Genomic DNA, 26,904 nt, shown 5'->3' with positions numbered 1-26,904 from the left:
TAAATTAAAGGCTTCAGTCATGGCATTAACAGCTCCCGCTGTTGGGCCAGGCTCCAGCCCAGCTGCAGAGCTCCAGCCAGTTCTTGCAAAGCTCAGCTGTTCTGCTGAAAAGACACAAGTGGGTTCCTGCCACATAACCAGCACTTGGGATAGAAGGTGGGTTTTGCCCTGGCACACTGTCCGGACAGCAGAAATGTGGTTCTAGTTTCAGTGACTCTTCAATTTAAAGGGCAACAAATCCAAATTCTGAGGATCTGTCAAATAGCTGTAAAATGCGCATCCTTTCCATTGTTCAAAGCAAAATGGTTGGAGATTTTCCTCAGGAGAGGGCAGTGGGGACCAGAACCCTCACCCCAGCCTCCTGGTGAGATCAGGCTTGTGCAATCCCTGGGGCTGACTCTTGCTCTCTCCAGCTCAGGAGCATCGCACTGCTCTCAGGCTAGCTCAGGACTGTGATGCTCAGCTCTGCTTTGCCTCATCGTGTTTTTATGCAACATGAAGTTATCCCATCACAGACTGAGTCAGGGTCTTTTCCAAACAAAAGGCCAATCCCTGACTGAAGAAGAAACTAAGTACCAAGAACTTCTGCAGAGAAAAAACAACTATAACACTTTATATGCTGCTTACAAAGTGTTTGAACCTCAGCAAATGGCTGTCCTTAAGTAATTGCAGAAAACTCAGACCTGAGTAATCTGCAAATAAAGCTGCACCCTTGCTCTAAGCAAATCATCTGCAATTGCCATTCCACCAACAATTCACTGGAGAATTTAGAGTAAAGCCTTACAAATGATTCTCTAGCGCAACATTTTCTCCCCGTGGAGTTGGACTACATACTCACAATTCAGCTGCTTAGACCATTTTATTCCCTAAGTGGCAACTACAGTGAACTTCTTCCCAAGTTCCACTTGCAACTTCAGCCTTTCTCTCCACCAGACTATGGGTCGCACTTGACTTTAAGAAGGGTGCACAGAATTGGCAGTTGGAAACAAATGAAGCACAAGCATAGAGCTGACTTGCACTCCAAGAGCCACCAGAGTTTTTCAATGATGTAGTGCATATGAGTACCACATACACTTCATTCCAGCAAAGCCTCTACAGCTTTGCACTTCCTCATGCACCTTCTTATTCACCCTAATGGCACAGCACCTTATTTTACTACTGAAGGAGTATTACTGTCACAGGTAATCAAATTATGGCATTAAAGATGCTGGCTTGCATTGCTTTGAATTTTTATAACTTGTCTTCTAAACATACATGAAGTGAAATAAAGTTCTCAGCAACCAGTAACTGTTTTTGTTGGGATCCCCATTCAAAACCCAGCCCCTTTACTAATAGCACTAACCACCATGCTTATCCAGCAGCACAAGAGCTGGCCAATAAATCGCAGCCCTGATAAACTAGGTAAAACTAGCGAATTAAGAGAGAATGCCGCACCTGTACTGCTGAAGAGGCAGTTAAGCCCTTCACATGGCCCAGCGGAATTATAAAACTAAATAATTAGAAAGAGGTCACTTAAAACTGTAAAAGCAAGAAATGCCTTTGCAACCCTATGTGCTGGTTTTGGCTGGGATAAAGCTAATTTTCTTCATAATACCTAGTATGGGGCCATGTTTTGTATTTGTGCTGGAAGCAATGCTGGTAACACAGGGATGTTTTCATTACTGCTGAGCAGAGCTCACACAATCGAGGCCTTTTCTGCCCTCTCACCAGCCCAGCAGTGAGCAGGCTGGGGCTGTACAAGAAGCTGGGAGGACACACAGCCAGGACAGCTGATCCCAACTGACCAAAGGGATATCCCACACCACATGGTGTCATGCTCAGCATATAAAGCTGGGGGAAGAAGGAAGGAAGCGGGGGGAACATGCATAGTGATGGTGTTTGTCTTCCCAAATAGCCATTACTTGTGATGTTGCCCTGCTGTCCTGGGGATGGCTGAACACCTACCTGATGACAGATAGTGGTGAATGAATTCCTTGGTTTGCTTTGCTTGAGTGCATGGCTTTTGCTTTACCTATCAAACTGTCTTTACCTCAACCCACGAGTTTTACTTTTTTTCTCCCCAGTTTTCTCCTGCAATTCCACTGCAGGCAGGGGGAGTGAGTTAGCAGCTGTGTGGTGCTTAGTTGTCAGCTGGGGTTAAACCACAACACCCTGGAGGCCAGCTAGAGCTGCCAGCAAGCATGCTCCACATTAGGCCCACCTGATTTAAGAACAGTATAAAAGACATCTATTACTGTCTTGCTGCAGACACTTGGGGCTTCATCATGACTCCTACTTCATACAGCTAAGCCTTTCCAATCATCTTCTAAACAGGTATGCACATTGAACAGAAATAGACCAAAACCAAACAAATGAGATATTACGGGCAATGAAGTAACAAAGCAGGAGACTGGAAGCAACAAAGAAAACATTAACAGTTGGGACACATGTAGTGAAAGAAAGAGCAAAGCAGACTGTACACTGCCATTCTCAAGGTACAAAGTGTTGAGCCAGACCTCATCCTGGATACATATAAAATATCTGGAATAAAGAACCATCAGCAAACCCATTAAAAGAACAACCAGTTGCACTAAACTCTTGAAGACAAAGGCAGCAGTAAAGGTGCAAAAGAAACATACACCTCAAAAATATCTAGTAAATCAGACACATAAGCCCAGAGACTTTGGTGCCTCTTAATGACATTGCAGTATTGCTAAGAGCGATAACAACTCTCAATTGCAATATAAACCAAATAGCAGTCAAAAGCTTTAGACTGAAAAAAAAAAAAAAAACAACTATTGAAGTCAAATCGTTTCAGTTAATAATTTGCTGCCAGGCTCCTTCAGTGCTGCTTTGTCAGTGCTGGCAAGGCCACAGAGCAAGCGCACTGCAAGCTGCCTGCCTGCAACAAGCAAAGGGTTTGCTGTGGAAAGGGAGCGTGCTGTGTCTTGTTTCCTCTTCCCTCCAGCAAATATAAATTATGCATACAAACCCCAGTGAACAAATGACCAAACACCTCATCTTTGCGAATGTCTGTGTAAGCATTGTGACTCAGTTTGCTGGTAGGCCCTCCAACTAAATTAATTCACTGTGGTAAGGAAAATCGGAGCAAAGTAAAATTTAAGCTGTACAAACACCTGCAAGAGTTTCTAAATGCCTGCGGTTTTATAGACAAGACCTGCTTGTTTGGGCAGGTGCTGCCACTGTTATGGGAGTGTCAATGGTACAAATTCCTCTCCTCTACTGTCTCCAGAAGGGAAAGCTGCCCTGGCTTCTTGGAAACAAGTCTGCTCCAATCACAACAGCAACAAAATGTCTTGATTTTTTTTTTCTATTCAGGCTTCCCTTAGTACCTTTGGGGTTTTTTCCAGGTTTATGGCCCTAACAGTTTAGTTAAAACAGCTTGAGGCTCTCATCAGTGCATAAACCATTTATTTTGACACTTTTCTTGTTTCAGACTGCTCCTCAGTAATATTGTCTCTTATTCGAAGTTAGGTGCACTCTGTGAATAAGTGCATGCCAATGGATGCAGAATGGGTTTTCAATTACAATTTTAAGATTTTGTTAAAAACGAGGGAAATAAAGATAATACAATCGTAAACATAGCTGAAACTACGGAACAATCTCCCATATGCCTCTTTAGGCTTTCAAGATACCAACTGGTCTCACTGTATGAACTAAATATAATGTATTGCTATGTGCTCAGAGTGCTACTTTCTTCAATAATGTATGGTTTTATGTGTTTCCACTGGCTTTCAAACCAGAAAGAGACACACAGTACAGCTCATCAGCATTGAGTTTCTTCCTGGTCTTTCTAGCCTGCTCTTCATTTAGCTTAATCTATGATCATTCTTACATGCACATTTTTAATACAATCTTTCAGAGAAATTTAGGGGGTAGGAAAACAAAGTATTTAAGCACTTGCCTGGCAACTGTACTCAAGTTTAAACTTCGGCATGTTTTTGCATGTTTTACTGGATGGAGTCCTGACCCCACAGGATAGGGTACAAGCAGTAAGAGAAGTTAGTCAATAATACAGGACACCTTCATTTTTCATTGCACAAGATTGCCGTTCCTTTAGAAACTGCAGCTTTCATATTTCACAGTGCATAAGCTGCAGTTTCTACACAACCAACCAAGAGTATAAACAGATCTTTTTAGATCTGAAAAAAAGAGTAAAACACACTGTCCAAGCATATCCAGAGACTGTTCTTTGTCAGTTCACAGGATCAGGTGAGGAAAGATGACAGGAGGGAGTAGGAAAGAGCAGGGGCTGCAGGGAGATTGTCTGAAGCCAGTTTCATTATTCACCATTCCTCATAAATGTATGCAAATCCTCACACCCAGGTATACTCTGCACGCACTGAATTCTGTAAGGGCTCCTACGACTGCTGAATTGGAAAAGTGGATGTAACAGAATACCTTAGATAAAGACCTAATGGTACTCTGCACTTCTGAAAACAAGCTCCGAATCTTGATGAAACTGCAATGCCACAACCAGATTCATTCCTGAGGTGAAGCAATGCTTCAAATAGAGAAGAAAAAAACCCCAAACAAATCAAAACTGAAAATCCATCCACCGATGGTTTGCTGTTAAATTTTTTTCAAAGTAAATGACAACACTAGACCATGTAAGTTATACTTGTATTCATAACTGCTTTAATTGTTGCGTTTCCTGTCCTTGACAAGTACTCAATTCCAGCTCCTTGTAAAAAATGCGTGGCAGATGTATATACTGAAAGAGACTTGTTTTCAAATCACTCGTAGATTGCTAGAACTTTTAACATGACAAAATCTGTTTAAATAAGGTGAGAGCACTGATTTGACATGATGTTGATCTTCATACTTCTAAAACGACTAAATTGCCTCCCACACTTCAGCTTCTATTAGATACTATTAATTACATAAACTCAATTATTAGCCTTTCACATTAACAGTTTTGTTTGCTCACTCCTTCAGATCTAATTAAGAAACAACTTTTAAAAACACAATGTTGCATGTTTCAGAAGGCATGGACTGAATGGATTCTCACTCTGCTGCTGCTGTCCCCCTCAATAAGACCTTGATGTGCCTGCAAAGATTCAGAATGCTGCTACTGTTTAGGTACTAAAATGTGAGGTTATCTCAGTAGATCATTCCCACTCCAGGCCTTTTGCTGGCTATACAAGATATCTCCTGTAAAAACTGTTCTCCATGGCCTTTGCCTATTTGCTGCTAAATTAATCTGTTTTCTTTGCACGTCCTTGGCTTCTCTAGCACTGGCAAATGCTCATCTTTTATACCATCCCTTTCTGTCACTTCAAGTCTCAGTGTCAGAGGACAAAAAGACATTTTGCAGTTTGCTGAAAAATGTTAGCTGATCAGAATGAATAATTAATTATCTGTTCACTTTAATATCTTGAAAATCAGTTTCTTGGTAGCTATAAATGTGTTTGTAATCATTATTTTCAATAAACTTGAAAATAATGAAAACTGTTTTGGCTTGCAGAGTTAAAGAAAGAAGACCACTTTTAGAGGTTGGCATGCACAGCTAATTTGAGCTTGTTTCTCTCTTGCCAACTGCACCTCCCATTTCTCTAATTCCAGGCATACTACAAGCCATAAATTTTGATGTCCTCCACACTAGGGAAAGGGGAAGTAAAAGTCTTCAAAGGGGGGGGGGGGGGGGGGGGGGGCAGGGGGGGAAAAGTCTCCTGCAGAGTTTTCTTCTGCATATTTTGCATCTTGTACTGCCTTGAGTGAAATATTCTTTTCAAAGCTGTTATTATACACTGTTCTATCCATGGGATCTGCTCCCTAGGGTTTTTTCCACAGCTGCACACTTAGAGAAGTGATTAATGTGGTGACCATGAAATACACAATGTCCTGCTATTCCCATGAAGAGAAAAAGTAAACCAAAACCTACTCAACCCTGAGACTGTATCTCCCACCAGACAGCCACTGGGTTCGTATATGTCCTACTGCTTTGAACATTCTCTTCTCATTCATACTGCTGAAGAGCAGATCAGCAGCTCCACAGGTAAAATTTGGAAAAGCATGATGTGATGATCAGAAGAGAACATGGAACAAAACCCAAACACACAGCAGACTACTTCAGAAGATGATGTCTCAAGCTTCTTCCACCCAAGGAACTCAACAGCCCAGTGCTATGCATCTGTAGATTACATTTAACACTACTCAGACTGCTGTGGTCTTTAACGGGCAGCAAGGCTCCTCACACCTATGTTCCTCCTGCAATAAGCTGGCTCAGTGCAGCACTGAGTGACTCTGCGCTCACCCAGCAAACCTATAAGGGAAAAAAATCCCTCTTCATTATTTTCATGTGGTCTGGCTACAAATACTCTGAACAAGCCTCTAGGATTTAGAAACCTGAACTGTAATGAGCCAGGCTGTCACTATAGGTAGCTATTACTGGTGCCTGTTCTGCCTCAAATTGCCAGAACCATTCGTAACATGCCTCCTTACAATGCCTGAAGACAAAGTGGAGAATTGTTTGCTACAAAGATAAAAAGTATATCCTCTGGGGGTGGGAATCCAAACAAAAGAACCCCAAACCCTCCACAAACACAAGCACAGAAAATGAAGTTTGCTCCTTTTCATCTCCTGTGAATGACACTCCCAAAACAGTAAGAGAGAAATCTAAACACTTAAAATACTCAGTCTTTCTTCCAGTTCAACTACCGATTTTCTGTATCATCTCAAGGGAATTACTTAAACTCCCTGTGTCTCAATGTATTTGTCTGGAAACACAAATTCTTACCTACTATACTTCATGGCACTTTCAAAGTTTTTTGTGAAGCTGCCTGAACAACTCAGAAAAGACATACAGAGGTATAAACACCTGCAATCACGGCATTCACCTCCTTTCCTGAGCGCCCTGCATTCGCAGCTGATGGCCATCAACACATATAGTGCAACCACAGCAGACAACTGGTGACCCAAAGAGGACTCTGCTACTTTGCCAAAACCATCCCTGAAAACCATCAATGAGATGACTGTTTGAGAAAGCAACTACAAAACACTATGTGACCGTCTCCCAGACAAACCTCTCTCTCCAATAGTCTTCCAGGGATGTGCATACACATCCCTGTAAGTAGCATGTATATTTTTATTAGACAAACTAGACTTTAATTAGACTTTACCACCAAAAGCGGGTGGAGTTATCTCTAGGGGTCCAAGAAAGCAGGAGCTATTTTACAAATAGCCTTTGTGAAAGCAAAGTTGGCGAAGGCAACCCCACCTTATGCATGGCTATTGTTGGGTCCTTAATTTTTAGAATAAATAACCATTTTGAAAATCATTGGGTGAGGAACAAAAGAGTATGACTGTTTTTACGACAATCCAGTTCCCTGAAAACTCATTCTTCTCAATTTGCCCTGCTTCATTAAAAGCATGCATGCCAAGCTGAGATAACATCTCTTACTATTATAATTGTGATCTATGAAGCAATTCATAATTTGCTCTTTGTCAACTCTGGCTCTGATTCTGGATACACACTCACGAGCAGCCCTGCAGACTTCATGGACTGTGACTGCACTTCCGCCACTCACATAAAAAACTCAACTGAATTAGCCAACTTAATTTTCCTCCAATTCTCCTGTTTTAAAAAAACCCCAAACATTTAGTAATTCAGTTCCAAAAGCAGACTTTGAAGAGAATGCATCAGCAGATAGCACCGTGCCACTAATTAAACCAACATATTTATGGTCTCCATAAATTCCCTTTGCAGCCATAATGTAATTGTTTCTCTATGGCAATCCCACAGTATACACAAATGTTTTCATGTTATCAGCACTGCCTTCCTGACTGCTTAAGATAAGGTCCTCATCTAGCAATGCAAAGGAGCCTTAAACTGTCTGCCATGTATTGATGAGAAATAGGAACCATCCAGAGAGCCTTCTGCTCCTCCAGAAAAGTCTCTCCTGACTGCACAAGAATATTACCTTCTTTTTTTTTTTTTTAAGCTTACTCAAAAGGACAACACTTGGAATGTGCTTCTCTCTTCCCCTCCCCCTTTCCTTCTGACACAGCATCTCTTAAACAGAATGTCCTTAATTTTTGTTGCGACTCCTTCAAATAGTGATTTATGTTCCTTTGGTGATTGTTGCTTTCTGTGCCCGGAAAGCCTTCACATATATCTGAATGAGTGTCCGAAAATTTTCATCAAGTTCAGAGAATGAATGTTGCCACACAACATTTAGAAGCTTAGTTTGTTTTCCTACAATTTTGAGAAAATTTATCTTGGCAAAAAAAAAAAATCCAGAAATGGCTAACAGCCAACTGTCAAGAAAACAGAGAAATCAAAACCAGCAGAACATCCTGTATGCCAAACAACAGGAACACCCACTTGTGTTATTTCTCAGTGTCACTGAAGAGGCATCATTTGTCATTAGTGAAATCCAGCCACTGCCCCATCACAGGCTTGATACACACCCAATCAAGAGAATGGACTTTGTCAGCAGATGCCAGATCAAATCCAAATAACTTCCAACAAGTTATTTAACTTTCAAATGCCTCTGTTTAAGCATCTATAAAATGGATATTTTAGCATCCACCTTTGCGCAGTGCAAAGATGCAAATCATATGTAACAATCTGTCTTCATACCCAGAAATACCATGGCACAACGAAAGTAGTTCCTCACAGTGTTGTAGATACAATCTGTCCCCTTCAGGACAGTCATAATACACTACATGAAAATGTGTTTTCAGAATGAGATATCATGATGTTGGTGAAGAACGTAAGTTATTTTACATGATATGCCTGTGCACTTCTAAAATTAATTTTTTCAGACAAATCAAGCGAGCACGACAGAAGTCTTCCTGTGCGGTTTCAAATTTTTTTAACGAATAATGGTATTTTCCACATAAAAGGACGGACTGAGGGAAGGAGGGAAAGAAGAAGAGAACATGCAAGTAATTTCAGCAGGAGTGTCTGTGATAAGGTACTACATATTTATGAAAACCAGATCATAGAAGAGTCTGTGAACTAAGAAAGTGTCAGACAAACACCTGTCTTAAAAACAATAGCGTTTTCTCCATCATAAGACACATTCAGGATGTTTCTGGAACAGTAAAGACTAAATCAGGATTTTAAAACGCAGTTCCACCAACAGAATGTCTGACAATGGGAAACAAGTTCCACAAAGAAATGATATAATTGTAATTCTATGCAATATAGTTTTGTAGTTTTATTTCAAAGTTATCAGGCACAGGAAGAATGCAACTATGTTCAGTTTGCAAGCATCCCAAAAAAAATTAAAATATATACAAATAGTAGGTATTAATGTTACATAAACCTGAGCAAAGAACCCCCGATAAACACTTATTTTTACAGTTCAGTTCTGTTGAAAGGAAGGCTGGACAGCAGTTGTATTATAGCCTGAGTTTACCTCTTTACTGCAGGGAAGCAATAAATACGGCCTTCAAGATTCAAGATCAAGTAATTCATTACCAAATTTATGTAAGGCTTCACTACATAAATCAATAAATAGTGACTAAAGAAGGCATTACAAATTAAACAACTTCATAATACTGGTAACTCCACCTGAAAGCATGGCAAAAAATTTCTACATAGTAAGTATACCAAATCAATTGATGGAATACAATTTGCATTGAATAAACTACTTAACATTTTGCACATGACCTCAGTGTTAACCTCTGACAGGTTAAGTTGTCTCCCATCTTTTTGCAAGGTCACATGTAAAAATACAGAGGGATCTCTGGACCCTTCACTCTCACTTACAGATTGACCCTTTCCTTCAACTACCCACAGTAACACAAGCTTTTCAGAAGTAGATGAAAAGATACCTACATCAATTGACTAAGAGAGCACATAATGGGACTGCTCAATTAAAAATTGCCACTCCAGAATGTTGCCTAATTTTTGCCAAATTAGTGATCTATATAATATAAACGTGGATTTTTTATATACGCATATACATATTAGATCAATAAATATATGCTTCATCTCTGCTGATAGATCAAGCAAGAAAAGCGCAAAGATGGACTGTTGTTTATTTCCATTACCAAGGAGCAAAGGGCTAGACGGAGCTGTCATTATCGATTACATAGACAAAGGTTGTTTTCATATAAGGCTCCACTCTAGAAAAACAAGCATGTGAATCCACCACCACTGCTAGGGAAATAACAGATGAAAAAGCAGGTTACTCTAGCTTAATGTTTTGAAATCAGATGCTATTCAATACAGAGAACTGAAAAAATACTGGATTTAAACAGAACTACTCAGACAACGAGATCCAGGGTGAGCAACATCTGAAAAGCTAACAGGGTGGCAAAAAAGGATGCAGGGATTACCATAACTTAGTGTCACGCTGTTGCGTAAAGAGCTACCATTGTATTATAAATATAAACAAGCTAATGTCATGCTACCAACCCTTGTGCTCCTGCCAGTCCTGACTAGACCTCAGGTGCAATCACATGCCCAGTTTTTGGTACTGTTGTTCAAAAAAGAGGCAGTAAATTGTTCAGAATCCAGAAAAAGAAACAGTGATATTTATGAATGGACTTAGATAAAAAAATAAATAAAGAAAAAAGGAGGGTTTAGAAGTTAGCAGTTTAGCCTGTGGGGAGAAAAAAAAAGAGGAAGAATAAAGAGGGGAGTGGAAGTAGAACATAATGCCCTTCATGAATATTTAAAAAAAAAAAAGTTGCTGTAAAGAACATTTTAGCACTCATGGAAGACAGCGAAACTTAAAGAGAAATGTCTAACACATCAATTAAAAAACCACTCAGGTAAGGATTATGCAATGCCAGAACAGCTTGCCTAGGGAGGTGGTGGAATTAACATGCTGGGACACTTTTAACGACAGGTCAGATTAACATCTGTCAAGAATGATAACCAGAGTTGAAGATGATTTGGGGCAAAGGATGTAGGTGATTCTCAAAATTATAAAATGAAACCAAGGTAAACTCCATGAAGTGCAACAGTATTAAAAACTAGAATACGTTTGATAACCCATCCAACCACAACAACAATAACAGAAAAATCAGGTTTTGCTATAATTGTGTTTCACTTCTGGTTTATATATTTCATAAATAACTACAAAGACAACTTCAGCTCCTCTATTTGCAGTAACAGGCAATATTATCTCAGATCAGGTGTTGCAACCTTTATCTGGTGTGGATAAGATACAGAAGGGTTATGATCATGCCTCATCCAAAACTGGGAGAAGCTAAATCATAGAATCACAGAACAGTTAGGGCTGGAAAGGACCTGAAGATCATCTAGTTCCAACCCCCCTGCCATGGGCAAGGATGCCTCACACTAAACCATGTTCTATGTCACCCAAGGCTTTGTCCAGCCTGGCCTTGAACACTGCCAGGGATGGAGCATTCACAACTTCCCTGGGCAACCCATTCCAGTGCCTCACCATCCTCACAGTAAAGAATTTCCTCCTTATATCCAATTTAAACTTCCCCTGTTGAAGTTTTAACCCATTACCCCTTGTCCTATCACTGCAGTCCCTAATGAAGAGTCCCTCCCCAGCATCCTTATAGGCCCCCTTCAGATACCGGAAGGCTGCTATGAGGTCTCCACGCAGCCTTCTCTTCCCCAGGCTGAACAGCCCCAACTTTCTCAGCCTGTCTTCATACGGGAGGTGCTCCAGTCCCCTGATCATCCTCGTGGCCCTCCTCTGGACTTGTTCCAACAGTTCCATGTCCTTTTTATGTTGAGGACACCAGAACTGTACACAGTACTCCAGTGAGGTCTCACGAGAGCAGAGTAGAGGGGCAGGATCACCTCCTTCGACCTGATGGTCACGCTCCTTTTGATGCAGCCCAGGGGCTTTCTGGGCTCCGAGCACATGCTGCCGGCTCATGTCAAGCTTCTCATTGACCAATGCTCCCAAGTCCTTCTCTTCAGGACTGCTCTGAATGTCTCTCTGCCCAACCTGTAAGCTCTGCCTGGGATTGCTACGACCCAGGTATAGGACCTTGCACTTGGCAGGGTTAAACTTCATAAGGCTGGCATCAGCCCACCTCACATGTGTGTCAAGGTCCCTCTGGATGGCATCCCTTCCCTCCAGCGTATCAACTGAACCACACAGCTTGATGTCATCAGCAAACTTGCTGAGGGTGCACTCAATCCCACTGCCTGTGTCATCAACAAAGATGCTGAACAAGACCGGTCCCAACACCAGTCCCTGAGGCACATCCTTAAATGAGCCTGGGTACACAACCATACAGCCACTGTTTTCACATGGAGCCTAAACCAAATTATCATAACTGTGGTCTTATCAGGAACTTCAACTGCAACAGGCAAAATACATAAACAAAAAATTACCAGTATGAGTTTCATAAGGAGCTTATGAATTCCCAACACCAATCCCTGAGGGACACTACTTGTCTCCAGCTGGACACTGAGCCATTGACCACAACTCTGTGTGTGGCCATCCAGCCAGTTTTTTATCCACCAAGTGGTCCATCTATCAAACTGATGTCTCTCCAATTAATAGACAAGGATGTCGTGTGGGACTGTGTTGAATGCTTTGCACAAGTTCAGGTAGATGACATCAACTGCTCTACCCTTGCCCATCAGTTCCGTAGCCCCATCATAGAAGGCCACCAAATTGGTCAGGCAGGATTTCCCCTTAGCGAAGCCATGCTGGCTATCACCAAGCACCTTGTTGTTTTTCATGTGCCTTAGCATGCCTTCCAGGAGAATCCGCTCCAAGATTTTGCCAGGCACAGAGGTGAGACTGACTGGTCTGTAGTTCCCTGGATCATCCATTTTCGCCTTCTTGAAAATGGGGGTTATATTACTCTTTTTCGAGTCATCAGGAACTTCACCTGATTGCCATGATTTTTCAAATATGACGGACAGTGGCTTAGCAACTTCATTTGCCAGCTCCTTCAGGACCCGCAGATGGATTTCATCAGGTCAATACATCACCTTAACTTTTCATTTATTTTGTGTTAAAAGAGACATTTTGCATTTGCACCATCCCCAAGCTATGAGTCTTCAAACAAATGTTTTTTTCACAGATTTCTGATATTTTACATTATTTCTACTGCTTTTCTGCAGAAATAGCATAGCTGCTTTCATAAAGCTCCTGCTCCCCATGAGGTAATAACATCCAACTCAGGGAGGTATGTATGAGAAAGAATAAGGAATATGGAAGGGTAAAAGGAATGCATAGCACACAAAGCACTCAAGGAAAAGAGAAAATTAAGCATGTGGGACAAAGTGAATGAAGAAAGGGTGTCCAAGGACTCTTCTGCTCCAAGTACTAAAGAAAGAAAAGGCTGTGAAGCTTTGAAAAGATGCATGGGTGGAGTCAAACAGGGAAGGCAGAAGAGCATAGGCTGAACTGCTAATGGAAGGGATGGAAGAGGAAGATGATGGGGACTAGAAAGAATAACCTGGAAAATAAAGATCGTGTCAATGACGGAGTGTTATTACAGATAGATATGGAGGCTCCTCCCACAGCTTTGAATCTCCTGTAACAAGGCAGTATAGGGGCACTATGTCAAGTAAAGCATCTCAGAGGGACAGACGCAATAATTCTGGAACAACACAACTTCCTTGGGTAATTTATCCTATCTCCAATCTGGGGAAGAGGCAGACAAATCCAGTGTTGGTAATCAGAACCTTTCATCTGCCACTTAGTAGCTCTGTAACAGTGGTGGAAATAAAATTCTTATGCTCAAACCCAGAGACAAATAAACATCAGAACAATGTAAATGCCTAATGCATACTAATAGTCCAGGATATTCTCTATTTTGAACATATCTTGCCACTCAACAGAACTGCATTCAAGTTGCTCTGAAGCTGCTGACACCAGAAGGGGTGAAAACCCTTTCTGCAGGCTTATAAATTCTTTAGGGTTCAAAAAGGGTTTACCATGTTCTAAAGGTAATGAACCGTGTTAAGAAACAGGCCCAACTTCTGTAAGCCCTGCTTACCTATCCAGTCCTCAGAAGAGCAACAGCAGCTATTGACACCAGGATACACAGTGCGATTTACATCAAGAAAAGTTAAGTTTCTTAGTATGATACATAAGATGAATTCTTGCACATTCTTATTATAGATACCAAACCACCAAAGCTGAGGACATGGACAGTCAATAGCTTCCTTAAAAGCTTCTAATAGTCTACTTTTAATAAAAGGAGCTATTAAAATTACATTAAATACTCATGAGTCACACTTGCTCACAAGAAGCCTCAATTCCATTTTCATTCTACTTGTAAAGACATATGAAAGACCAATTGATGTAACACACACTTTTAGCTTTCCAAATCTCCTTTGGTGTTTTTTATTAGCTGTTAAGTGAAATTCCCTCCAGCTAAAGAGGTGAGACAAGACCTAGCTCACATTGGATCAATCCATTTTGGGTGGGTTTGGGGTATAAATAGTTCAAAGAAGAAAAAATACAGGAAGAACAGTTCAAATAGTTCAAAGAAGGAAAAACTAAGTTACCAAGTCCCCTGAAATGCTCACTGCATTTGTCTCTCTTACAAACCAAAGTTATCCAAACTAGTTATGCAGTTAAAAACAGTGATCAAGAAAAATAAACTTGAATTTTGCTAGAGGGTCAGTGGTTTGACTCCTTGTTAAGAGCATCACTCAAACGTGACATAAGCAAAACATGCAAAATAATAAAATAAAAAGGTGCTAAAAACCATTAAGCCAAAATTACTATTCCTACTCTGTTCCTAATAAAGCTGTTGAACCCTGTTTAAAATATTTATACTATTTAGCCAGTAAAGATTCATTAACTTTGTGGAGAGATGTCTACCTGGAAGATGAGACACTGGTAAATCCCCATTGCTACACCAGGAACTGTTTATATACGTGAACAGGGTTGATCAACAGATAAGGTTAAGACGACTACAGAATATTAAACTGCAGATTGCTTTGCTTCGAAGAGTTCAAGTTTCCTCAGGCAAACGAGAGAACCAAACTTTGGTTTTCTACACCACTGGATTAAACCACCACCATCTACTACTTTGCACACCATGCCCTTCATTTCCATACTTTCCCACAAGGATTCAAAACGAAATACTTTGTTTGGGGCCTAATGAAATAGCATGTTTTTCCACCACCACCAACTGACATTATTCCAGTGAAACTAATGCATTATTGAAGAAGAGACAGCCTGCACCACAGTGAAGTAACAGCTCTCCACCTCTGTGTTTATATTAACATTATCCCTCACATATGTCAGACAACTACTTAATGCAGAGGCATGATGGTAGGAAGAAGTGATGGCAGGCAGTGAGCTACTGATCAGTACAGCTAGACTCTTCACCAGACCTCTTTACTCCAGGTCAGGAACACTGTAACAGCCTGGCACAATTTTAACATACATCTGACTTTCGGGGTTTTTTTTAAAGCGTGGTCTAGTGGACCTGACTTCAGGCTTGAGCCACAGGTCATTTAGACTGTCACTCATTGCCCATGCACTGCTTAATTTGCCCGTGTGGCCAGTATTTGTTTACAGCTACACTGAGGCAGACCCAGACTAATGCCACCATCTGCTATTACGTTGGTCTGAACTTGTTCATGCTACTCTCTTGCAAACTTAGTTACAGAGGAGGAATTTGGGAATTACATAGGTATATCTTCATCAGCAGCTGAATCTCAGGAAGGCAAAGCCTGTATTGGGGTAACAGTGCTAAAATTACCAACCTCAAAGATGCAACAAAGGCTAATTAATGTTTTTAAAGAGTTTTGAGGGTGGAAAGTGCTACACAAAGGAGAAATAAAACTATTTCGTGAGCTTCTGTGTAGGCCAGCAAGTGAAGGCTCTGATTATGTGGCTTTCCATAGTTAACCACATGAACATAATAAAGCTACTCTGATGACTGACTTCCTTCTTACTTCTCATTTGCATGACTTTCAGCACCTCCCACATGCTGTAAAACTTTAAAAGCTCTCAATTCTGTCAAAATGGACTTGAGCTATGGCTTAACCTTTGTGAATACCACAGTGAGGAGAAACCTGAAGAGGTTCTTGGAAGCACCAAGACAGAAAGCTGAGCGAAGCTTGAAACATATGCCCCTTGGAAGTTAAAGGGAGATGGCCTTCTTTCAAATACTATTTAATTTATTAGCCTAGTTAGTCTTAAAGGAAGTTTCCAATTTCTGATTTTTTCTTTTGCTAGCTTTTATTATCTTCCTGATTTATCTGGATGGCTTGCAAATAGAGCCTTATAAAAAGCTTCTCTGCTTTTCCATGGCTATATCCATTGATTCAATAAGATACTCTTCCTGTAAACACTGCCTTCTTTACATCCTTAAATGAGCCTGGGTATACAACCATACAGCCACTGTTTTCACATGGAGCCTAAACCAAATTATTGTAACTGTGGTCTTATCGGGAACTTCAACTGCAACAGGCAAAATACATAAACAAAAAATTACCAGTATGAGTTTCATAAGGAACTTATGAATTCCAGATTTTGCTAATCATTTCAAGTCTTTCTTCTTTAATTACTTCCTAATCCATGACTGATTCTGTTCATCATGCCCAGTAACGCAAAAAATCCATCCCTCTGATAAGGTTCTGAAATTTAATCCTTTAGCAAAATATTACCCATATATTTTCATGTACTTTTATATGATTCTTGTCTTCTCCAACTCAGTTAACTTGAACAGCCCAAAAATACTTATAGTCAGGGAAAATCTGGATGTAGTCATCCCAAAATACATCATTCCCTTATGTAAGATACAGCTGCAATCTAAACTGTTGGGGAAAACTTGACATTAGAAATAAAGAAGGATATGACATGGGAGTCAGGAAGAAGGGTTTCCAACTGACAGCCATTCCTTTTCATTTTTCTGGGGAAAATAAGCTGATCAATCACCAGAGAAATCACGTCCTCAAATTGCTTGAGTTTTCCATCAAAAACAAAATTCACAGACTATCTTGTTTGAAACAGAGGATTTCCCCATGTGCTTCAGGAGAGACTGCTGAAACAGGAAACCTACACAAGACAGAGAAGATAAAACATGGAGAGATCAAAGGCCTGCCTTCCTCTAGGCATCTTTGTTGAAGGACAGTCCTTCTGCTGTGGAGAAAGACATTTCAAAACACATCCCAGATGTGCACAAACACTTGCGATGTGTTTCTCATTTTCATCAAAACATGCTCTCAATTTATTCTCGATTATGAAGACCCTGTTTTTCCTGATGACCCGCAAGGCTGTCACAGTTTTTTAAGTGCAGTTTTTTTAATACCTTACTAACTTCAAGACTTCTGTCTTGAGCAATATCCCTACTATTTCTCAAGGACCCATGGTGGTGCTCCTTTACCCAAGGGCTTAGAAAAAAAATGCTAGCTAGCACAACAATTAGTTGACATCAGAAGATGTAGTCAGCCACCTTCCTTCAGCTCACACAGATGCACTGGAGAGCAGTGGTTGCGGGATGAAAGGAGAGTACACAGAGGCTGAGGCTGCCTGGGGAGTCAAGCTGAAGCTTTACAAGGACAAAGACGAGTAATCTAAATACAAGACATTACACCTTCTAGGTTAATTCTTCTGTTGGTTTAGAGCTGCCACTGCATTACAAAAGTCTGACACTTTTCTGATACAGCCAATATAGTTACAGTCCTTCCTAGAGTAAATCTATTAATCTGGGTATTTTGGAATTCTAGTAATACGCGAATGGCAAGCTGGGCTGCATGACACAGAAACAGTTCACCACACAGTTTGGGTGTTTGAGGGGGTTGTTTGTTGGTTTTGCCCTTTCTGTTGTTGTTAGGGTTTTTTTTCCCCTCAGATGCACCTTCTTAAATGACAATTTAATTTCCTTTCTCTACTGTATCTTTTGTAATGAAATTTACGTAATGGTCCAGATAGAATGATGCTGCACATTTCCATTTTTGCTGTCATCTTAAATTCAGAGGGGAGGAATCGGACAAAAAATACACAAAAGGAGCTGAAGTTAGTCAACCAATTCCTCCTACCCCCAAAGTCCTCAGGCTCCAATGAGATTAAATCACAGAGTTAATACAAATCTAGTCTGTCAGTTCCAGCAGATACGGATACACACTGCTTCTAGCATAAAAGAACAGCACAGTAAGAATATATACCCAATTGATCTTAGGTTTAAAGTAAAAGTCCTATTGAGTGTAAAAGGACAAGAAAATCACTACAGATGATGCTAAAAGATCAAGCATAGCTAGAAAAATATCTATAATGCTAAGGAGAATTTCTCCCCTCCACAATTACCAGTCAAGACTACCAGAACTGTGTTATCTTTCCTACTTAAGCATAAATATTACTTTATTCATAACAGTATTACCAGTCCAGAAAAAAATAGCAATTACTTTGATAACCTGTTCTTCCTGTAACACTGACATTGCCAAAAATACAAACGCTATCAGAAGACCGACCACAAGTGTTAAACTGAAGATCATGCTACAAAAAACAAGGACCCTCTGAAAGTATGAAAGGAAGACAAAGTCACCCAAACCACCATAGCTGTGCAGTCTGCTGAGTCTCCAGCCTATAAACTCTGCCTATAAATAGATTTTGCTTAAGGGATTACTCATAAATGGACTTCCAACAAAAACAGTGGAGAGACTGCAGGAGATAATTAGCTTTCAGAAAGCAGAGAGATTTTTACTTAATCTGCTAGTGCTAACCGGACTAAGAACTGTTTAAGAACAGTATTCACTTTGCTGTGTATGGAACAAGCCCTGCTTTATTTTCATGCTTAATGCTAGCTCTGTATTTAAAATGCCTTTGCTGTCTTGGTGTGCGATACATGAGACACTAAAATAGCCTGTCTGTTCCAGAATTTCCATTGTGTCTACCTTTGAAAAGCTCCATTAATGATGAAAATATTACTATGAACTGAATTAATGAAGATAAAGCATAAAACGTTGAGACTGAGACTGCACACAAAGTAAATCTCTATTACATATTTTCTATGGAAACCTACTTTGTGCATGTCATTCAGGCAAACTCTCTACTTCAAGCTGTACTGGAGAAAAACAAAACCTAAAAACAAATGTTTCAAAGTCCATGCCTTTTACTGCTACTTTTTCTTTTGCATGTCTGCCTGATAAAGCCTGGAAACTCTCAAAAATATAATAAGTCTTATCTGTGTGTTCTCCAGCTCCTCTTTTTTTGCGCTGTAGAAACCTTTTTAATCCAACTCAGATGTTGTTTATACTTCAGAGAGCCTCTTGCAGTCAGCAAGACAAAACAGCAAGATATAGAGGTGTCCTCTCAGGACAAGGTAAAAGCAGCCAGTATTGCATTTGCAAAGCAGAACTGATGATTTCATGTCAGGGAATACAGTCTGTTTTAGGATCCTGAGATGTTTTTTATGTATGTAAGATGCAAAGGACAGCAGATGTGGCTAGAGCTAGGTACAGAACAGGCATGGGCAGACTCCACAAAGCTGTTGCGCATCCTAACTCCAGTTTCAGTGGTTAACCACCACAGAAATTTCTTAAATACTTATCAATCACTGACTGCAACAGTTTTGGATATTTCAGTATCCTTCAGTGAGGGCTGGCTACTTTCTCAAGTAGTCTTGTGATATCACCAACCAGCAGTACCTATCAGACAAATATACCTCTAAGAAGGTTAAAGCCAACTTACTCTACCACTCAAATTATTAATTATTCGACTATTGTCACTTTTCCTCTACTCTGCCTTGCTGGACACATACCACTTATCCATGATGACATTTTCTAGATGGTCAACTCCATTTGCAACTGAAAAACTGACTGCTGAGCATCTTTCAAAACTACACACATCCAAGACTTCTAAGGACTATATACGTTGTGAGCAGCAAAACAAGAAACTTATGTCGGTTATATGTTCATTTCTATTTTCTGACTGTGCATATGTACATGTGCAGGTACTGTAAAAAACACTGAACTTTACCACCATGTACATAGAGAGATTCTGAACGTTTCCCCCTTTTACACATCAAAATGAATTAAGTGGATGGAAGGAAAAAAAACCATAAAGGTATACTTGTGTGCTTTACAGCTTTCCAGTGGCATTCATTTTAAACGTATGTCATTTACAAGTCAAAAGATTAGTGTAGTTTCTCAGTGCCACAACCCTACCTGTCAGAGTCAATCAGAAAACCTCAAGCTGTTCTTTGACTTCATGATTATCAGCTGCAATACAGACCTTGGCAGCAGCAGTTAGCTGGCTGCTGTCAGTGACAGATGAGACAAAAGAATGCAGTTTGCTCCTTCACAACTACATTAATGCCATTCTGCCCTGCTGACAGGCAAGGCAAACTTGGTTTTGTCAGTAAGCCAAGCAGATATGATCCTGAAGATACAAAGGAAGCAGATCAAAGAATCACAGGATGGTTAAGTTGGAAGGGACTTTAAAGCTCATCCAGTTCCAACCTCCCTGCCATGGGCAGGGACATCTTCCACTAGACTAGGTTGCTCAAAGCCCCATATAACCTGGATTTCAACACTGCCAGGGATGGGGTATCCACAACTTCTCTGGGCAACCTGTTACAGCATCTCAATACCCTCACAGTGAAGATTTTTTTCCCAATATCTAATCTAATTCTACCCTCTGTCAGCTTGAAGCCATTACCTCTTGTCTTAGCCCTTGTAAAAAGTCCCTCTCCAGATTTTTTTGCAGATCCCTTTAGGTACTGGAAGGCCGCTCTAAAGTCTTTCTGCAGCTTTCTTCAGGCTGAACAACCTCAACTCCCTCAGCCCATTTCCATACAAGAGGTGCTCCAGCCCTCTGGCCATCTTTTTGGCCCTCCTCTGGAATTGCTCAAGCAGGTCCACATTCCTCTTGTGTTTTGGGTCCCAGAGCTGAAGGCAGTACTGCAGAGGGGGTCTCATGACAGTGGAGTAGAGGGGGATTCTCATCACCCCCCTCAACCTGGTCATGTTTTGATGCAGGCCAGCACACAGCTGGCTTTCTGGGCTGCAGCCACATACTGGCTTCTTGTCAAAAAGCATAACCAAGACCACCTCCTCAGCGCTGCTCTCAATCCATTCTCCTCCCAGCCTATATTTGTGCTTGGGACTGCCCAAACCCAGGTGCAGGACCTTGCACTTGGAACTTCATGATTTTCATACCGGCCCACCTCTTGAGCCTGTCAATGTTCCTGTGGATGGCACGGTGTTGCTGGCATGGTATCATTGGCAAACTTGCTGAGGGTGCACTCAATCCCACTGTCCATGTGGCCGATTCCAACACTGACCCCTGAGGAACCCCACTTCTCACTGGTCTCCACTTGGACATCGAGCTGTTGACTGCAACTCTGAATGTGACCATCCAGTCAACTCCTTATCCACCAATTGGTCCGTTCATCAAAACCATGTCTCTCCAGCTTAGAGATGAGGATGTTGTACAAGCAGTACCAAAGTGTCGTCCTCACAGAGTCACTTTTCTGGCTGTAACTGCATTTTAGCAGATGTCCTGCTCAATATTACCAGTGATATATTCATTATAGGCCTGAAAATCCACTATAGCTACTCCGACTGCAGTTCTTCCTCAGCCAGAAAGCCACATGGTGCACAGGAATAGGCCAAATGCTAGGAAATGTGGGCAACTCCCATTCTGTTCACAAACATTAATGTCCAAACCCAAGCACATTCTCTATTACAAAAACAGAGGCACAATTCCAAATGCAAAAAGCAGTTACTGTGGTTAGGGACAACTAACAATCCTTGACGGAACTCCTATTTGGAAAAATACTCTATGTTCTGCTCCATCTGCAGCTACTGTTTTGTTACAAGATATGCTGCTCTCCCAAACAATTTTACCAAGAGATTTTTTTAAAATTCAGCTCCAGAGCAGGATATCTAGACTGAAATGGCCATGGTCTGATAGGAAAGGTTGGAGAGCTGATTAGAAAGCACAAAATATAATCAAGATATCAACACTTGCTCCCAAATAGCTTAAAATGATCTCAACATGTACAGAAGCAGCAATAAACAGTTCATATTTCTGTCCTTCCAGAGGACACACTACAAAGGGCAATCTGGGCGAGCCAGTGTGAAATACATGTTCCTGGCAAAGCTCTGCCAGCTCAGACACTTCTTTGTTACTGCACTGCCCTCCTGATGCAGCCTCTCTGGGCAACTTCTAGAGGACACTTCAACCCCTGGGGTGACCCACGCTTTGTTCAGTAAAAGCAGCTCCAAACCTAACTCTGGCCTTTCGTGTTTCTGCTACATATTATTTATCACTCATACTGCATTTTAGAGGCAGACATTAGAACTGTCATCAAAAAAGCAAGCCGCAGCCTCCCAGCTATATCACGGCTGCTGACTGCCTGACCTTTCATGATTATAAAAATCTAAAAGATGTATCCCAGTACCTTTTGCTTTATGATATTTTTTGCACATGGGATCTGTAGTTTTGAGATAGCTGTCAGAGACTTGCGCCTCCCCTGCCCCGCTCCCTTACTCTTCATTTAAACCCAATCTCTGTGCAGAGGTTGGGTTTATCCTATGGTACACCGTTCTCATTAATCAGTAACCTTCACTCCATCAAATCCCCAGAAGTACTGCCTACTTCCAGCTCTGAAACAACCACACTGCTGGGAAGAGAAGGTATATATGCAGAACTGTCCCTCCTCACCCCTGTTAGGAGAGCAATGTACAGCAGAACAAAGCCAGGCTGGACTAACAGCCCCACAATACTGGTGCATAACTATTTTGGGGCTGCATATACTTGCTACCAGGTGCATGTATTTTGCTATCACAGCACATCTGACAGATGCTCTAGCATTTTCACCAGCATTACTCCCCACTCACTATTCCAAACCCTCTGCAAATACATCACCTTTCTTCAAACTGTAAAGAGAGGAAAAATATCACAACAAATGAGTCACTCTTCTGAACTGACTTTCACATTAGTAGTTTTGCAGTCACTTCAACAGCTCCGCTGTTTAAACCAACTCCTGACTGTACAGAAGATTATAAAGAGCATACTACTCTATCACACCAAAAATACATTCCAGTCAACATAGCCACTTCCTGCTACCTCTGTACACAAGTCAAGCCTGCCTACTTATTCATGAGAGTGAGTTTCAGCTGCACTCACCACTGTTTGGATGCTGTTGTTGTTGGATGCTTTTGTTGTGGACGTGAGCTAATATCTACAGTCTTATGTGTTATCAGCAGAATGGCTATCTGATATCCAGAAACTGTACTGTAGTGGTGATGGATGTAGCAAAAATTGAGCACTGACTTAATTTTCAATTGCAATATCTTCTCTCTGACCTGACAGTTCAAGAAGTCATCACTGGATTAATAGAGCAAGCAAACTTAATACAAGAGTCACTGAAAAGGAATCTCCAGATGTCTCTTCACATAGCCACTTTCTCTAACTGTAGCTTCTCTCAAACAGAATGAGCTAGTGAATCATTCACTGATATGTCTTGGGTTAGTTCACATCCATTTAAACCAGCGTGAAGCTCTGCACCTTTGATGTAAGTTAATTAAGCTCACATGGCTTTCTCCAGCCTGGCTTCTGCAGCTTCGGAAGTGAAGGGAGCCAAATTAGGCCCATCTGTCTAAATGGAAGGGAGTCCTCTCCTGCCATAAGGCACACTTCATTACCCAGCACAGGAGCTGCCTTCCAAGAGTGCCTTGAAACAGGGTTTCATTTCTGCCAACAGCTACCCGGAATACCAGGCACAATGAGTATGGGAGTTTTTATGAGAACTACAATTCTATGCTATCAGCTTCTTTGAACAGAAGCTTCAAGGGTCTGTCTACAAAGGGCTTTCCTGCAATAGCTTTTTGTTTAACACTTGGGACTTCTTGGCAGCAACAGATCTGCAAAATCCTTTTTTTCCCATTTAAAAATAAATAAGGAACTATAGCAAGCTTCAGTGGGACAGAGGAGATGACTTTCTCTACAGCCATTTGTTGTGTAACTATAGTTTGTAGTCCATACAAGCTCTGGAAGCCTCTCAGCTGCTAAATTGGAATCCCAATAAGAAAGTAGCCTTAAGTAATCCATGTCATCATCTACAGCTGCTAAAAAAGACTCTGTGCTGGTAGTACTAGGATCCGGGGAAGCAAGGAAGCAAAGATGGAAGACACACAACTTCAGCTCCCAGATTTGTCTTGAAGGATTTGATCTGGTAGAGTAACGGCAGAACTGTGGTCAGATCCCATGCTGGCTCTGCCACGGTGCTGTGCCTCAGTAGAGGTATTAACCATACTTAGGTTGTTATACAAAAGTCACCACCAGAGCAAAACTGTAAGTGACAAAAAACACACACACACACACAAACAAAAAAAAATTCCTTCAGTAACCTGTTTTCTGAGAGACGAGATTTGAAGGAAATACCGGTAAGTCTGTACGTAAAAACATATGATACTGTTGGGAAACACAGACTAAGCACTGAAGACCTAACAGAGCAGACTTAAAAGCTTTTTCCTCTGTCACAGATGATCATGATGAATGTTATAAAAACTAACAAAGAAGTTTGCAATGAAAAAAAGCACAGCAATCAGTAATACATAGACATGTACCGTAAGTACTGACAAACATTCACTACTGTTACAGGACAGTAAGGAAATTGTCCAGCAAGTGAAAACACATGATGTTTCTGGAATATGCCTCTTAACAGGTTCTTTCTTAAACCTAACAAAAATGAGTTATGGAGGTGACCTATAGTCACCTTTAGTTTCAGCTAAAGGGGGTCCCCAGGCAGTCCACACAGCTAAATGGATGAAAAAACAGCTAGCTGGACTTTAAGAGTAGTGTTTAATGTGCTGTACTTGGAAGCCAGGTACAAGAAGAGTAGTACAGGGGCCTATCCTGCTAGATACCCCAGGAGGAAATAGGTAATGGATGATGCCCACCTCAGGCTGCAGTCAATATGCTTGAGGGTAGGGCTGCTCTGCAGAAAAGGCATGGAGGACAGTAGGCTTAGCACAAGCCAGCAGCGTGCCTGGGCAGCAATGACAGCCAGCAGCATCACACACCATGTCAGGAGATAGAGGGAAGTAATCCTTCCCCAAGACCATTCTTGGACTACCATCTCAAACTCTACAACCTTGTGTGTTAGGAATGTGTTGATAAACTTCAGTAAGTCTGGAGAGGGCCACCAAAGTGCTCAAGGACATGAGCCCTTGCCTTACAAGAAGAGCTGGGAGATTCATCCTGGAGAAGAGACACCTTCAATGAGGCTTTTACTGGCAGCCTGCTGGTACCTATGAGGAGGTTATCAAAAAGAAGGAGCCTGGTTCTTCACAGAAGTGGTGCATGGCATGAGAATGGGAGACAACAGCTATAAATTGTTATGGGGCTACTGCATAGAATATCAGGGGAAAAAAGTTCATAGTTAGAACAGTCAAGGAGTACAACCGGCTGCCCAGAGAGGCTGCAAAGCCTCCATCCCTGGAGGTCTGAGACCCAACCAGGTAAATCCCTGAGCAATCCAGTTTGAATTCAGTGTTGACACTGCTTGAAGTTGAAGGCTGGCGTACAGGCCTCCCAAGGTCCCTCCACTCTTAAGGCTTCAGTGACTCAATGTCTCTTGCTACAGTTTCTGTAATGCATAATAATGGAAAAGGGTTTACAAAATTGAAGACTGCTTACATTTGGGAGCCTGAAACCAATATGCACCCTGGACTTCTGAGAAGCAGTGCTTTAACAGTTCATACAGTGCAATTGAAATATAGAACACAGTTTTGTTGTGCTCACACTCGAAGCATCTTGGAGCAAGGGAACGCTTTCATCAGACATGATCTTACTTCCAAGAGTTGAAGTTTGCAAGCAAATATGAGCAAGCAAAAGTATTCTAATTAAAGAAGAGCTAAGAAATGCAGACTCCAAGGCTTAATGAATCATAACAAATACTTAGAGAAACAACTAATCCTACTCATTTCCAAGTGTTTAATTGAGTTGGCTGAAATGTTTGTGTGCATGAACACAATCACGTAGTTAATTTCCCTGTGTAGAACTCTTCAAGCTGAGATACCGATTCTTCATCTGAGGCATGAATGGCAATCATTTGTTAATGAAGTCGTAATTTCTCTACATACCATATCAAGGTCTTGGGAAACCCTCCGTTTACGCAGCTCTTCCATCCTCTCACACACATCCGTGAAACAAGTGTTATAGTAGTCTGCATACTGCTGTGCCAGGTCATCAATATTTCCCAGTGACCCATCCTATGGTGGAGACAGAAGGAAAAAAGAGGTTAATTTTAAAATTCTAATTTAACAGTAACAGCACAACTCTGAGGGAGACCCCTTTCCTGCATCACATCCAGCACACAGGTCTTGGGTCATCTTCTTCAATCCCTAGCCCCAAGCATGCTAACATGCCAGAACAGTTTGGAAAAGCAATACCCCAGCAGCTCTTCAGAAGCAGGTGGGACCTTGCGAATTCCTACACAGAGAGAGAAGGCAAGGACAGCAATGCACAACGGTGGAACAACATATCCCCAGGCACTATCTGCCTCAATTCCTTCCCACCCACATTTATTCATATTCCATCTGGTTCTCCCAAGCAGCTGCCCACTCATCCAATAATCAGTCATTACGTACATTTCACTGACCTTATTTACTTGGGAGTAGCCCTGCTTCCTTTGACAATGACTAACAGCAATTTAAAATATTAAACTTCTTGCCTATAAGCACAATCAGCCAGACTGCAAACAATTCCAACCAAATGACTTTAACAGGCACATTTATGCCGCCCACAAAGACATTCTGCCAGTTGGTCTTTTAAGATATATTGGAGGCAGAAACATGGTTTGCTCAGTCCCAGGAGCTAGGGGCTGCTAGGCAGGATTGCTACATTGTTAATGAATTGGCTACAGCCAGGAATCTAATTGTAATCATCTGTTAATTATGCCTGAAATTAATACGTTTTAAATGATGGATAAATAAGGGGGAAAATGCAAAACAAAACAAAAAAGAGGCTGAATTTTAAGCAGCATGAGAAATCCTTCCAAACTTCAGGTAGGTATGCCACAGAG

The 26,904-nt window shown here is 41.2% G+C and overlaps 1 protein-coding gene across 6 annotated transcripts in view; it reads right to left on the bottom strand.

Annotated features, from left to right (window-relative positions):
• The window catches only part of SASH1 (SAM and SH3 domain containing 1), a 567,989-nt gene that overhangs the window by 70,421 nt on the left and 470,664 nt on the right, over nucleotides 1–26,904 (bottom strand). For all 6 annotated transcript variants that reach the window (XM_065680527.1, XM_065680530.1, XM_065680526.1 and 3 more), the window contains one exon: nucleotides 25,964–26,092. In XM_065680527.1, the coding sequence (XP_065536599.1) occupies nucleotides 25,964–26,092 (129 nt within the window). The remainder of the gene's footprint in view (nucleotides 1–25,963; nucleotides 26,093–26,904) is intronic.

The sequence above is a fragment of the Lathamus discolor genome, chromosome 5, assembly GCF_037157495.1.
Source record: "Lathamus discolor isolate bLatDis1 chromosome 5, bLatDis1.hap1, whole genome shotgun sequence".
Lineage (NCBI taxonomy): Eukaryota > Metazoa > Chordata > Aves > Psittaciformes > Psittacidae > Lathamus > Lathamus discolor.
This window is presented reverse-complemented; position numbering and strand designations above follow the sequence as displayed.